The sequence below is a fragment of the Pecten maximus genome, chromosome 3, assembly GCF_902652985.1.
Source record: "Pecten maximus chromosome 3, xPecMax1.1, whole genome shotgun sequence".
Classification (NCBI taxonomy): domain Eukaryota; kingdom Metazoa; phylum Mollusca; class Bivalvia; order Pectinida; family Pectinidae; genus Pecten; species Pecten maximus.
Genome location: NC_047017.1, coordinates 24860306 through 24873924, shown reverse-complemented (window position 1 = coordinate 24873924; position 13619 = coordinate 24860306). Strand labels below are relative to the sequence as shown.

Below are 13619 nucleotides of genomic sequence, written 5' to 3'. Positions count from 1 at the left end.
CATGTGGTCGGAAACAAAGTAGCTTTAGTTTATTCAAACTGAATCAATATAAATTTCGTAATTTATTGTGACGGTTGAAATCTTAAGAATAAAGGAACAACAATCCAAAATAAAGACACCAGAAACAGACATTAAAATAGGTGTTATTTCTACACCACTCATTCTTTATCCTGGTCGTCCACTAATTATAAATTCCATGAAACCATGACATTTGCCACCGTTCAGACAATAATATCATAAAGAATGCAAAGTAAGAGCAATGGGAGGAATGGTTGAGAAAGTGTGTGATGGTGAATCAAATCAGCTGACACTGGAGGTTTATTTGTTATATCCGTAGTCATGGTGACGTAGTTGAATACCAAGATTGAAAAAGTATTTCTCATAACTTGTTTCAGAGCAAAAATATTTACAATAAACATTTTTTTTATGATTTCAGTGTGATATCTTATGTTTTGTCAGAATTTTGTTTTATATCAAAATCCAAGTACTCACGAAAAGTATTTAATTCATGCATCTGTACAAAACTCTTCGTCATTTCAAATATCTAAGGTGCTACATCTTGGACAAAGAGGAATTATTATTATTACCAATATTTACCTACATAATGTTATTACTTATTTAAAGAGTTTGAGGTTGATTCTCATTTTATTTTTTATTATTTACAGTGAAAAAAAATCTGTTCTTCGCCTCTTTATTTGGTGGTAACTTCCGGTCAAATTGGTGATGATTGAAGGCCGCTGTTCTTATTGTAGTTTTTATCTGTGGGTGAAAATAAGATATTTCCCATACCGTGTAAATCACTTTATGCACCCGTAATTACCTCAAGTGTATACCTTCATGTATGTCTCCGCTTTCTCAAATTTCTCGACTTTCTATGAATTCTATGTTTGCCTTTGTTGTCCACGAGTTCCTGGCGTTTTCTGTGACACTTTGTCTAGTCGTGCCATCCGTCACACTGACGTCTTTGGTGACAGATTGTGAGGAATAGCCTGTCTGTGGTTTCCACAAAAATACCAACGGAAATGATGTGTTTTGCTGACAGTTGTACTAAGATAGTATGTCATATATCAAAGACTTTTAGTATACTTTTGATGTTGAAGTAATTAGTAAGCAGTAAGCATTTTATGGTACGATTCTGTCCCTAAGACGCGCTTTGGTGAGTAAAAACGATTTATTTTTCCATGCGTTTACTCTTATACATATAATTATCACAGACGAGGAAAACCATGTGCGGTATATCACTACCTAACATGCGAATGTGTATGAATCTTTGCATCTACATCAAGAAAATAATCACCAAATTTAAAGAAGCAACTCAGAGAATACCGACGAGCAAACGCAACCGTAATTATCACTAAAAGTAAATTAAAATTGACGTGTACATATAGACACTTAACAAAAAAACATACATAAAATGGGCAGGTGTTCCTGGAGGTTTAGCGTCTTCTGCTTGATCGATGACAACCTACATACAAATATTGGTAAAATTCACTTTAAGTCACAACCTCAAAATGTGAGGAAGTGTGGTGACCACGGAAATAACTTATGAGAATTTAGCGTGTCAGAATTCATATCAAAAAAGAAAATATAATATTTCTCAAAGCCTAAGTGATGTCATAAAACTTCCCCATGGTCCTTTTTGATCTTTATCTCTGGAAGCCGAATCAACTAGAACATGTAAACAAAGTATATTTAGATATAGGGGATGAAGGGTGTTTGAGATATAGATACGTATATGGATGTTATTGTTTACTAGGGTATGCTCATTTTTATTTCATCTTGGAAAAGCATATTTCATACATGTAGCTGACCGTCCCTTCTTTAGTCTCAGCAATATGATTTAAAACGTAACTACAAGTATTGATTTCTTCATAAGTTCTAATGAATATCTGATAAAACGGTTTTTAACCATAAAAGCAGCGGCTATAGAATATTTATGAAATCCATGCTCATTTAAGGGCCGTCTATATGGAATAATAATGTTGTTATTTTGTTTTTTGACTTTGAAATGCAAATGGCAGCTGTGAATGATATTACACAAATAGGTAATAAATCATTAAATTATTAAACTGGTGAGTTTGGCCCTTTTTTAGAAACATGCATCTTTTATCCCAAACTCAGCAGTTGAACATTTTGTCCTAACACAGTCTTCTTGTCATGTCTAGAGTTCTTGATAGTGTCTAATAACAGCATTTTTTTTAATGAAATACCTCCTTTATAATATATGCCATTTTTGTGTGATAATATTCACAACCGCCATTTGTATTTCATCCTAGCGTGTGCTTTAGATGCGTGTGAGTAAAACGGGGGGGGGGGGGGGGGGGGGGGGGGGGGGGTTGGCTTTACTGTGTACCTTGAGAGATTGACCTGAATGGTACATTGTTGTTGTATATGTCTATTTAAAAAGAGACCCTTTAACCTATGACCTACATCAGGTTATCACAGTGGATCATCATAGATTACAGGATTTATTCTAGTTATCAAAATCTTTACATTGACCCTATGTTCTGTTGATGACAGAGTCTATCTCTTTATCAAAGTAAGACTTAAACTTTCTCCTTGGAGAAAGTATAAGGTCTTATATTCTTCCAAACATTTTCGTGGAATGCCTTAGCAACAGTTTTGAGCATTCTGAATTGCCTATTCTTGCATGCAAAATCAAGTCAGTTTTAATATGTGCCAGATACGTGCTTTTATTGAAGTACTGAATGTCATCTGGCGTAGATAAAGCAATTATTTAAGATCATTTTGAAATAAAGAATAATACAAAAGCATTAAAAACAAGACAATTTTATTTCAGATGTTGATATTCTCTTGTTATGTCAATAAAATTAAAGACTCCAAAAAAACATAACTTTATACAAAATCATTAAATTCTTTTTGTCACTCAGCGATCAGAACCCTATTGTACCTAGAGACAATATATTCTTTTGTCTTTTATATAAATATAAAATCTCAATATCATTTTTCGTTTCTCCTACTATGTCAACTACATATTTACATTTTTACTTATAAATATTCTTATTAAATAATATGGAAAGCAATAATAAAACTGCAAAATAAACTTAAATTTATGTTGATTGTTTACATGAAATGCGTTCTACCATACGACTCTCTTTGAGAGTTCGACAAACACACACAAGCAACATACAACAATGACACTTCAGCAATACAACAAACAGCAACACCGGACACGCAATCACCCAGGTATATTACTCATACAGGTATTTTAACAATACACTCAATTAAATAAATTTCATTTTGCGTGCAAATTCACAAGACATGTCTAAGAAAGTTTATGTCCGCGTTTCCCCTATATTTTTATCTTTGTTAAAATCATGACATGTTGCAGCATTTAGCATCACTAACTGTGTGCTAGTAATTGGCCGGTTGGCAAGTCTTTATAATAAAACATACAAATTTTAATTTTTGAGCATGGATATCACAGGATACCAAACATAGGCAAAGTAACCTTGGTCGAAATACTCAGCCGTCGTTCATTAACATATATATATATAAATAGCGTCAGTGTTAATTAGATGCAAAATAATGCTCCCTGAATACGCGAATTACTTTGATATCCACATTTTCACAACAAAATATTTACAACTTTACTGTTGGTATACAGGTAGATTTATGATGAGTATATCTTAACAATTTGAAAGATTACACCGAATATTGTTCCAATAATAGACTATAAATATATTAGGCTGATTTTGAATACATGTGTAAAATCCGCCATGAGACCTCGGCACGCCATCCCTCTTAGAGGGAATTTCTTCTGCCATTTGCAATTGATATATTGAACTACTTGCCCATTCCTCGTCCCGTATTTCTCCATCCTGACTGAACATTGTTGTAGTAACCAGCTGTCGTGTACCCATTGTTGTCATAGTAATAGTAATCAGTTGTGCCGCCATTAAAACCAACACTGGCCTGAGTCGTAGTAGATTTCGCCATTTTCATTTTTGGCTGATTTAATGACCCAGATGTGATGCCTTGATCACTTGGAGTCGGTTTGACGGCGATTTTATTACTTTCCGCTGTCCCTTGTTTTCTTTGTCTTGGGTTTGCTCTTCCTCGCCAGTTATTCCCCATGGGCATCATGGTTGACGGGGCTATCGACATTGTTGGGGTAGGCGGGATGGTCGCTTGACCATTAGAGCGCATTTGTCCTCGATTTGGAGGATTCCAATTCATACCTCCTCCGTTTTTCCGTGGTGTTTGTCTGTTTATAACATTTTTTGCAAACTGTTTAAGCTTATCTTTAACATTGCTCATACTGAACGTAGATTTGGCAGTGGAATGTGTAACAGGATTTTGGCCGCCATTTCTTCTGTTGTTTGGCGGGGGAGGGTGTATCATCTGTCTTTTCATCGGATGGTTTCCAAATAATGCTTGTTGATTTGGAGGAGGTGGAGGAGGAGGGGGTCGCGGGGACCGCATATGTGGCATGTAAGACGGTCGTTGATTTGGTGGTGGAGGTGGAGGCTGCCAACGTGGTCGATATGTTGGCGTAGGATGGCTGTTCCACGAGGACGAAGTGGGGGTAAAATGACCAGCCGCTGGCGGTGGTGGTGGACGTCGAGGTGGTGGTCCTGGAGGATGGTGTTGGTGAGATGGGTTTGGTGGTGGATGAGGTGGCAGTGGAGCTGGATTGGCTTTGGGACGTGGGGGCGGGGGCGGAGGAGGAGCTCCGTAATTGAATAATCCAGCCTGCATTTCAAATGCTCGTTCATTGGTGAAACCCAATTTTCTCATCACGTCCCCCTGTTCTATCTCACGTAGAGGATTACATTGCATAGTACATTCTAAAGATGTTGCAAAGTTATTTCCATTTCCCTCACATCCATAGTATGTAAAGGGTAAACATAGGTCTCCACTCTGTTGGAAAAAATATCGCTGTGACTCTACTGCTCCAGGACACGTGTTGGTACCTGCCTCTGGTGGAATGCGGCATGTGCACTTATTGTCACACTCTTGCAAGCTAAAGAAGCCGCCATACCCACACACATTGTTTATTTGTTCACACCTTTTATCGGTGGCGTTATAGAAATAGCGGGGGATTGGACCTACACATGAAGTCTGGTAAGGTCGCTCATAACATTCTGGAAACGAAGAAAAAAAGAGTTATCGAGAAACAGTGTAAATTTTTCGTGTCGTAAACAAATGCTGACTTCTACACATGCATTACTTATATCACCTTATTTGGCTTATATCAAATTCTTTATCAGCAATTCATGTTAAAGGTGATATACATACTGTTTATATAAATGAAAACAGCACTTTATCTGTCTTTCTGTCAAGAAATGCGTTTTCATACGGGAAGCCGTTTATTAACACACATCTTTCACTCATAATTATAATGCATGCACAAAATATGTTAATTTAAAAGCACACAAACCATTTTCTCGTTATTATATATGATTAAAATGATACAACATTAAAAGGCTTAATTAATTATTCAGTGTCAGCGAGTTTTACGACGAGAAATGTAAAAACAGCCAAATGGTGTTGAGGCAGGTTAAGCTGAGTGTTAATGAATTAGACGTTGGAATATATGACAAAGAATACATTACCTAGGTCTTATATTCATTTATTATAAGATGCAATGTGTAGCAGACTGGTACAAAAAGTTAATGCTAGGTTCTTGACTGCAGTTATCATTATCATAATCAGTCATGCATGTTTCCCTAGGTTATGATTTTCTTTCCTAACGTTTAGTTTTTGTCTTCATACTCTTGATCTTATTTTGGTATATTTATACAATTAACATAGGTTGAAGGGTTTTTGTTCGGGCGGCTGGGTGTCGAGTCGAGGGGTAATGCACACGTGTTTTAATTCTGTAATACAATATGTAATATTGTATACGTCCTGAATCAGGTTACAATACAGTTAATAATGTTTGGGATTAATTCAAATACTTTTTGTATCGATTCATAGGGCGTTTGTTTAATGGCTTAGAAGCAACCCATGGCATAAATACTGACGATCTTGGTTCCAGTTAAAAAGTCTGATGGTTAAATTGTTTCCACTCACTTTTTATAACAAGAACATCGGATTGCCTGGATTTGAATATTGTAAACGTACAAATTTTAGCGGTAATCTTATTTTAATGATTTTTGCACTGGAAGTATTCCGTTTAATCATTGTCGCGCTAATTGTAGTTTATCTACAATGGTTTCTATGGCAATCCTTGTTGGTGCACGATTTTTTTCCCACTAAAATGTGAGTGCGTCAAATTAAGAATGCTTACAGTAGATGGCGACTACCCTGGTCGAAACAATTTACATCTACTCGTATGGTCCACGTCTTCCCACACTACACCCTTGCTTCAGAGTGTTTTGTAATTTACACGTCAATGTTATCATTATTATGCCATTGTTGTAATTCACGTTTCTTAGGGACGATTTTATCCACGTGGGGGCACATAAAAGATTTATATATTATGTTTTATGAAGTAAAACTGTATAAGGGAGCTTAATGGTAGGTGATATAGACTGAAAAAACATTGGTCTGGACGGGTTTGAAATATGACTGTAGCATAAAGTCACGTTCCTCGTTCTCTGTAGAGTTGATTCATAGTCTACTATGTCTAGGATTAATTGTATGTGTATCTGTAGGATGGATTCATTGTGTATGTGTAGGATTCATTGTCTGTGTATGTGTAGGATTCATTGTCTGTGTATGTGTAGGATTCATTGTGTATGTGTAGGATTCATTGTCTGTGTATGTGTAGGATTCATTGTGTATGTGTAGGATTCATCGTCTGTGTATGTGTAGGATTCATTGTCTGTGTATGTGTAGGATTCATTGTCTGTGTATGTGTAGGATTCATTGTCTGTGTATATGTAGGATTTATTGTCTGTGTATGTGTAGGATTCATTGTGTATGTGTAGGATTCATTGTCTGTGTATATGTAGGATTTATTGTCTGTGTATGTGTAGGATTCATTGTGTATGTGTAGGATTCATTGTGTTTGTGTAGGATTCATTGTCTGTGTTTGTGTAGGATTCATTGTCTGTGTATATGTAGGATTCATTGTCTGTGTATGTGTAGGATTCATGGTCTGTGTATATGTAGGATTCATTGTCTGTGTATATGTAGGATTCATTGTCTGTGTATGTGTAGGATTCATTGTCTGTGTATCTGTAAGATTCATTGTCTGTGTATATGTAGGATTCATTGTCAGTATATGTAGGATTCATTGTCTGTGTATATGTAGGATTCATTGTGTATATGTAGGATTCATTGTCTGTGTATGTGTAGGATTCATTGTGTATATGTAGGATTCATTGTCTGTGTATATGTAGGATTCATTGTGTATATGTAGGATTCATTGTCTGTGTATATGTAGGATTCATTGTCTGTGTATGTGTAGGATCCATTGTCTGTGTATATGTAGGATTCATTGTCTGTGTATATGTAGGATTCATTGTCTGTGTATATTTAGGATTCATTGTTTGTGTATGTGTAGGATTCATTGTCTGTGTATGTGTAGGATTCATTGTCTGTGTATGTGTAGGATCCATTGTCTGTGTATGTGTAGGATTCATTGTCTGTGTATATGTAGGATCCATTGTCTGTGTATGTGTAGGATTCATTGTCTGTGTATATGTAGGATTCATTGTCTGTGTATATGTAGGATTCATTGTGTATATGTAGGATTCATTGTCAGTATATGTAGGATTAACTGTCTGTGTATATGTAGGATTCATTGTCTGTGTATGTGTAGGATTCATTGTCTGTGTATATGTAGGATTCATTGTGTATATGTAGGATTCATTGTCTGTGTATGTGTAGGATCCATTGTCTGTGTATATGTAGGATTCATTGTGTATATGTAGGATTCATTGTCAGTATATGTAGGATTAACTGTCTGTGTATATGTAGGATTCATTGTCTGTGTATGTGTAGGATTCATTGTCTGTGTATATGTAGGATTCATTGTGTATATGTAGGATTCATTGTCTGTGTATGTGTAGGATTCATTGTGTATATGTAGGATTCATTGTCTGTGTATATGTAGGATTCATTGTGTATATGTAGGATTCATTGTCTGTGTATATGTAGGATTCATTGTCTGTGTATGTGTAGGATCCATTGTCTGTGTATATGTAGGATTCATTGTCTGTGTATATGTAGGATTCATTGTCTGTGTATATGTAGGATTCATTGTCTGTGTATGTGTAGGATTCATTGTCTGTGTATGTGTAGGATTCATTGTCTGTGTATGTGTAGGATCCATTGTCTGTGTATGTGTAGGATTCATTGTCTGTGTATATGTAGGATCCATTGTCTGTGTATGTGTAGGATTCATTGTCTGTGTATATGTAGGATTCATTGTCTGTGTATATGTAGGATTCATTGTCTGTGTATATGTAGGATTCATTGTGTATATGTAGGATTCATTGTCAGTATATGTAGGATTAACTGTCTGTGTATATGTAGGATTCATTGTCTGTGTATGTGTAGGATTCATTGTCTGTGTATATGTAGGATTCATTGTGTATATGTAGGATTCATTGTCTGTGTATGTGTAGGATCCATTCGCTGTATATGTGTAGGATTCATTGTCTGTGTATGTATTGAACTACTAATTGTTTTTGATAATACTTCAAATGAAAAAGTGATAAGCATGATTACAGCAATACATATACAAATATGTCTTTCATTCATCAAATGAAGTATTTGAGATGTTTTGCTTTCTCAAATAAGAAAACAAATACTCGACAAATCTTTATATCTCTTACCATGATCAAGCATTCCCCCTTGTCCAAAGAAGTTAGTATGCATTGGAACCTGCCCATTGGTCGTCTTTAGCAGGGTTACAAAGGTCACAAACAAAAGGCCAACAACCTGAGGACTCATCTGCAATGGATATGCCGATCATTAAATACAAATAAAGATGTCGCGCCGATCCTAAGTATAGTCTGTGTTCAGTATGGTTTATAAAATGATTTGATGTATTCATGTATATCCTATACTCGTAAATTGGCAAGTTATGACAATTACTGACACATGCAAATGGATCGCAAGGTAATGATACGTAGTGACAAGTATAGTTTTTGTTCCTGGTTGTACAGGAATATGCCAGAAGACTAAAGGTCAAAATGACCTCTCCTCATGTACTACAATATCATCTAACAATAAACCTCATGAATAAAAAAGATGCAAGATAGGATTCCATATATAAAAATATATAAAAATGAACACTGTGTCATTGTATTCAATATCATTCCTAGTTTAAAATATTTGTAGAATATCAGATCATCAAAATAATTTTGATATAAGATCCATGATTATTTTGATGTTATAATTGGGCATACTTAAATACTGACACAATCCGGAAATTGCACTTTTTTTTAAATTTCAAAATATTTAAGCACAAAGGGAATTGGGCGACAGGCGTAGTCTATACAAGCCCTCTCTCGTTACATCATTGGTGAATGCAATAGCTTCGCGATAAATATTATTTTCATTATTCTTTTTCATATTTTATTTTTTTTATATCATATGATTAAGCGTAAGACACGGGGTATTTAGAAGAATTACATAGCCGCTTAAGCTCTTAATTACGACATTTTATCATGGTTGTGACAAATTAAAAAAAAATGTATAACGATCTTCATATATCAACTCAGTGCTATGATAATAGCTGTCCACGTACTGAGATACGGAGCATGGCATGAACGACAAAAATGTCCACAGTGTTGATATTACTTTATTGGAAATGAGTTTACCATTAAACGATTCAAGTTATGTCAAAACTGAAAGTTAATATATTCACCTACTTTTTAATACTGTATGCTGTAAATCATTATTCTTATTTGACCTTTGATTGATACGGTTTTAATGCTATGAGAAGTTTTAAAGGCTTTATATTTTGATCGAAACAAGGAAATCCAAATCTGTCAAGTGCATTGTGCAACTGGATGTTTTTTCGGTATTTACAAATATATTTGTATTAAAGTCAAGACATATTTAAGGAATTTGTTTGTTGGTTGTAATATAATGTGACAATTCTGAACTTCAGCTGAGAGTAATTAACAACCTTTCCTGTTATATAACATCATATATAGCTACAAGTGTGTCATTTCACTGACATAAAATAGCTACCGTATAAATATAAAGGTAAAACAAATGTCATATTCCAGTGCAAGATTATTTGTAATCACGAACGAGACAAAATTAACAATAGTAAAACCAATGGTTAACGAAGAAAAACTCTTTCTGAACTGCTGAATTAACTTTTGAGTTTTAATGAAAAATAAAGCGAAAAAAAATCTTAAGCAGTGTTCAAAATATCTAACGTAATTATTCTTAAATAACACGTTCTTTCGTCGCACTGAAAAAAAATGATTATATCATAATACCATTTCCTGTAACAAGATGGTGTTCACACTAAGTGCTGAAACTAAAAGACAATACCTTCAAACATTGTAAGTTAACCTTAGTTTTGAAACGAAATCCTTTTCTTTTTCATTTTACATACTATTTCTGATTTCGAAATCAACCAAATGGACCATTGATGTAATGTGGAGTGAATTAAAAAAAGGTTCCTTTGGTTCCTAATTTTTTATATTAATGAGAGTTTTTGCTGAAATGATTATTTCATTAAGATGTTTAAAATTAAATAACACAAATGATACTTACTATAAATAATTGGATTGTACTACAGATCCATGAGAACAATCCCTGACGTTCAAGTAAAGTTACTTCAGCCACTCTACCTACGGCAGAACGAAGCAAGTTCACCTTTTGCTGACCACAAAGAGAATGGTAAACGCCGTCTCGCGGCGGTTCGAAATATCCGGATTGTGCGTAATATCATACTTGACGGATATGCATATTAAATGTGAGGATGACAGGTAGTGAGTGGCGCGGAACTGTCCAGATTAGTGTTGTACGTATAAACTTGTGACAGCGGTGTCCTACCCACCATCCAGCCAGGTAAACGTACATTGGACAACAATTCTTTTAATAGGTAAAACAAAATGTGTCTTATTAAAAGTGAGTAGAAAAGAAAAAGGAGAATTTAAACACTTTTTTTTTTTTTTTTTAAATGAGTACTAAATTGAAGTAGTTGATAATGAGTTGTTCTGAAGAATATGTTTTTGTGTTGTTGGTTAGATTCTGTATGTCAACAAATATATTACGTTAATTATGGCTGTCATGAGCATTTTACAAATAACCATTAGACTCGAGAATTAAGGAACATATTCATTAATCTGCTATGTATTCTTTTTGTGTTATTTACCACATAAGTGTAAACCCTCTTTATGTACACGGAATGGGTTACAGGAAAATAACACTGAAAACATTACAAACATGGTGTTATTCACATGGAATACATGTGCATGATTATTCAGCTCGTTAGAAAGAAGGTTTTCTAATATTTTTGTCCTACTCATTTCTTAAAAACGTCTAGAAAATACGTTTGATAAAACACATGCCCCCAACGCGAATTGATAATCAGGGATTACTGGAGTTTAGAAATCAGATATATTATGTTAGTTTATGAGGAGATATTGCCTTCAATTGGCTCCAAATACTCCAAATATTCTCCAATAGCATATACCTTATTATATACCGTCCGACTTTGCTCAATTCTCATTGGTCAATTTTGTGCAATATATGGAAATATTATTTGCGGATTGCCAATGACTGATATATTTCTAGAATAATTTGAATATAAAAGCAGTATATTAGAACATTCATATTTCTAATGACAATATTACACCAACTGGGATACTCGGTACTTTGATTGATATAGTTGAAACATGTATGAAACCGTAGTATACATCTTGTAAAACCATATAACATTAAGCGAGACATTGGTAGACATGTTCAACAATCTTTTCTGTAATTTTAGTTAATTATCAAGATTCCGCTTTATCTGATATAGATATTATAATCTTAAGACACGGTTTCTTGAAAGATTAAATTGCAAGCAGCATTAAGGACAAATCTAGTAATACGGATAATCTAATAATAAGGACAATCTAGTAATAAGGACAATCTAGTAATAAGGACAAATCAAGTAATAAGGACAATCTAGTAATAAGGACAAATCAAGTAATAAGGACAATCTAGTAATAGGGACAATGAAGTAATAGGGACAATGTAGTAATAAGGACAATCTAGTAATAAGGACAATCTAGAGATAAGGACAATCTAGTAATAAGGACAATCTAGTAATAGGGACAATCTAGTAATAGGGACAATCTAGTAATAGGGACAATCTAGTAATAAGGACAATCTAGAGATAAGGACAATCTAGTAATAAGGACAATCTAGTAATAAGGACAATCAAGTAATAGGGACAATCTAGTAATAAGGACAATCTAGTAATAAGGACAATCAAGTAATAGGGACAATCTAGTAATAAGGACAATCTAGTAATAAGGACAATCTGGTAATAGGGACAAATCTACAAATGAGGACAATTAAGTAATAATAATACGCATCCTTAGTCAGAGCTGATTGACCTTTCGTGTGAGGGTTGTAACGACTCTCTGGTATGTAATTGACACGGTCGATGATGTAAACTGACCTCAACTAGAGTAATAAAACAGGATAAAAGGACAGGCATGACCCACTGAGTTTATGTGTATGGGAAGGAGTTCCTGACCGGCCACTATAGTACCTTCTGTCAAGTAAACAGACATTTATGATTTACCTACTCCATTGGCAGTAATACACCTCATATTAATAACTGACAACAAAGGTTCCCATTAGCAATATTCATCATAATGGCTACGCATATAATGTAGACGTCACACACACATTATGTATACGTCAGCAAATAATTGCGTACAAGAATACCGTCAGTGGTCCGCCGCATACTTGTGGCTATGATATACGCATGTAATGTACGCCTGTGCAGCGTTATGTCACGTGGAAAGGTGTGAGACAGCTCACACAGCATATGGTACACATTTTCTCTTAAGCATCATATCTGACCAGCTGTTAACAATGTATATCATACATATATCTCTAATCAGGGAATTAATTTCCAAATAAGTGTGCCCTGTTGACCGATCAAGTATATTGCTATACGGTTGTCGAACTCCAACGACCCCATTTACTTTCTATGTCAAAGACAACTGTGACCTGCTATTTAAAATATTTGTAGTCATTTGGTTAGTTGCTGTGAGATGCGCGTTAACATTTATAAAGAGGGTTAGCCAAAAAGTTATCATATCTCACATATCTTCATATCATTCTTTATTGATAACATATAAGCTGAAAACTCATCTCACGTCATTTTTTTGTATTTATTTGTTTATTTTTTTTATTTGTTTATTAATTTGTTTGCTTGTTTATTTTCAGTTTGATAACCAAGACAATATTACAACAAAATGCTATGGGTAAAACAAAAATATCAGCGATCATATTGCTGTCTACATTGTATATCGACACTCTGTCGACATCCTAGGTATCGCAGAAACTCTCTATGACTGTTTCGGATAATCAGTATACGCTAGCCTGGTACTTGTTTTGTTATTTGGGCGGTGGGAAGAATAAAAGAAAGTGCTATATGAAAGAAGTTTAATTTTTCTTGCTGCTAGAAAAAAAAAGTTTTTCTTTATACCCAATATATTCATTATGACAAA

General features: G+C 34.6%; 1 protein-coding gene across 1 annotated transcript; it reads right to left on the bottom strand.

Annotated features, from left to right (window-relative positions):
* Positions 1 to 2774: 2774 nt before the first annotated feature.
* On the bottom strand, positions 2775 to 10823 carry LOC117323680 (pollen-specific leucine-rich repeat extensin-like protein 2). The gene is made up of 3 exons (XM_033879053.1): positions 10657 to 10823; positions 8754 to 8871; positions 2775 to 5108 (listed from the first exon to the last, which is right to left on the bottom strand). The coding sequence occupies exons 2-3, from the start codon at positions 8869 to 8871 to the stop codon at positions 3808 to 3810; spliced, it is 1419 nt and encodes a 472-aa protein (XP_033734944.1). The 5' UTR covers positions 10657 to 10823; the 3' UTR covers positions 2775 to 3807.
* Positions 10824 to 13619: the final 2796 nt, after the last annotated feature.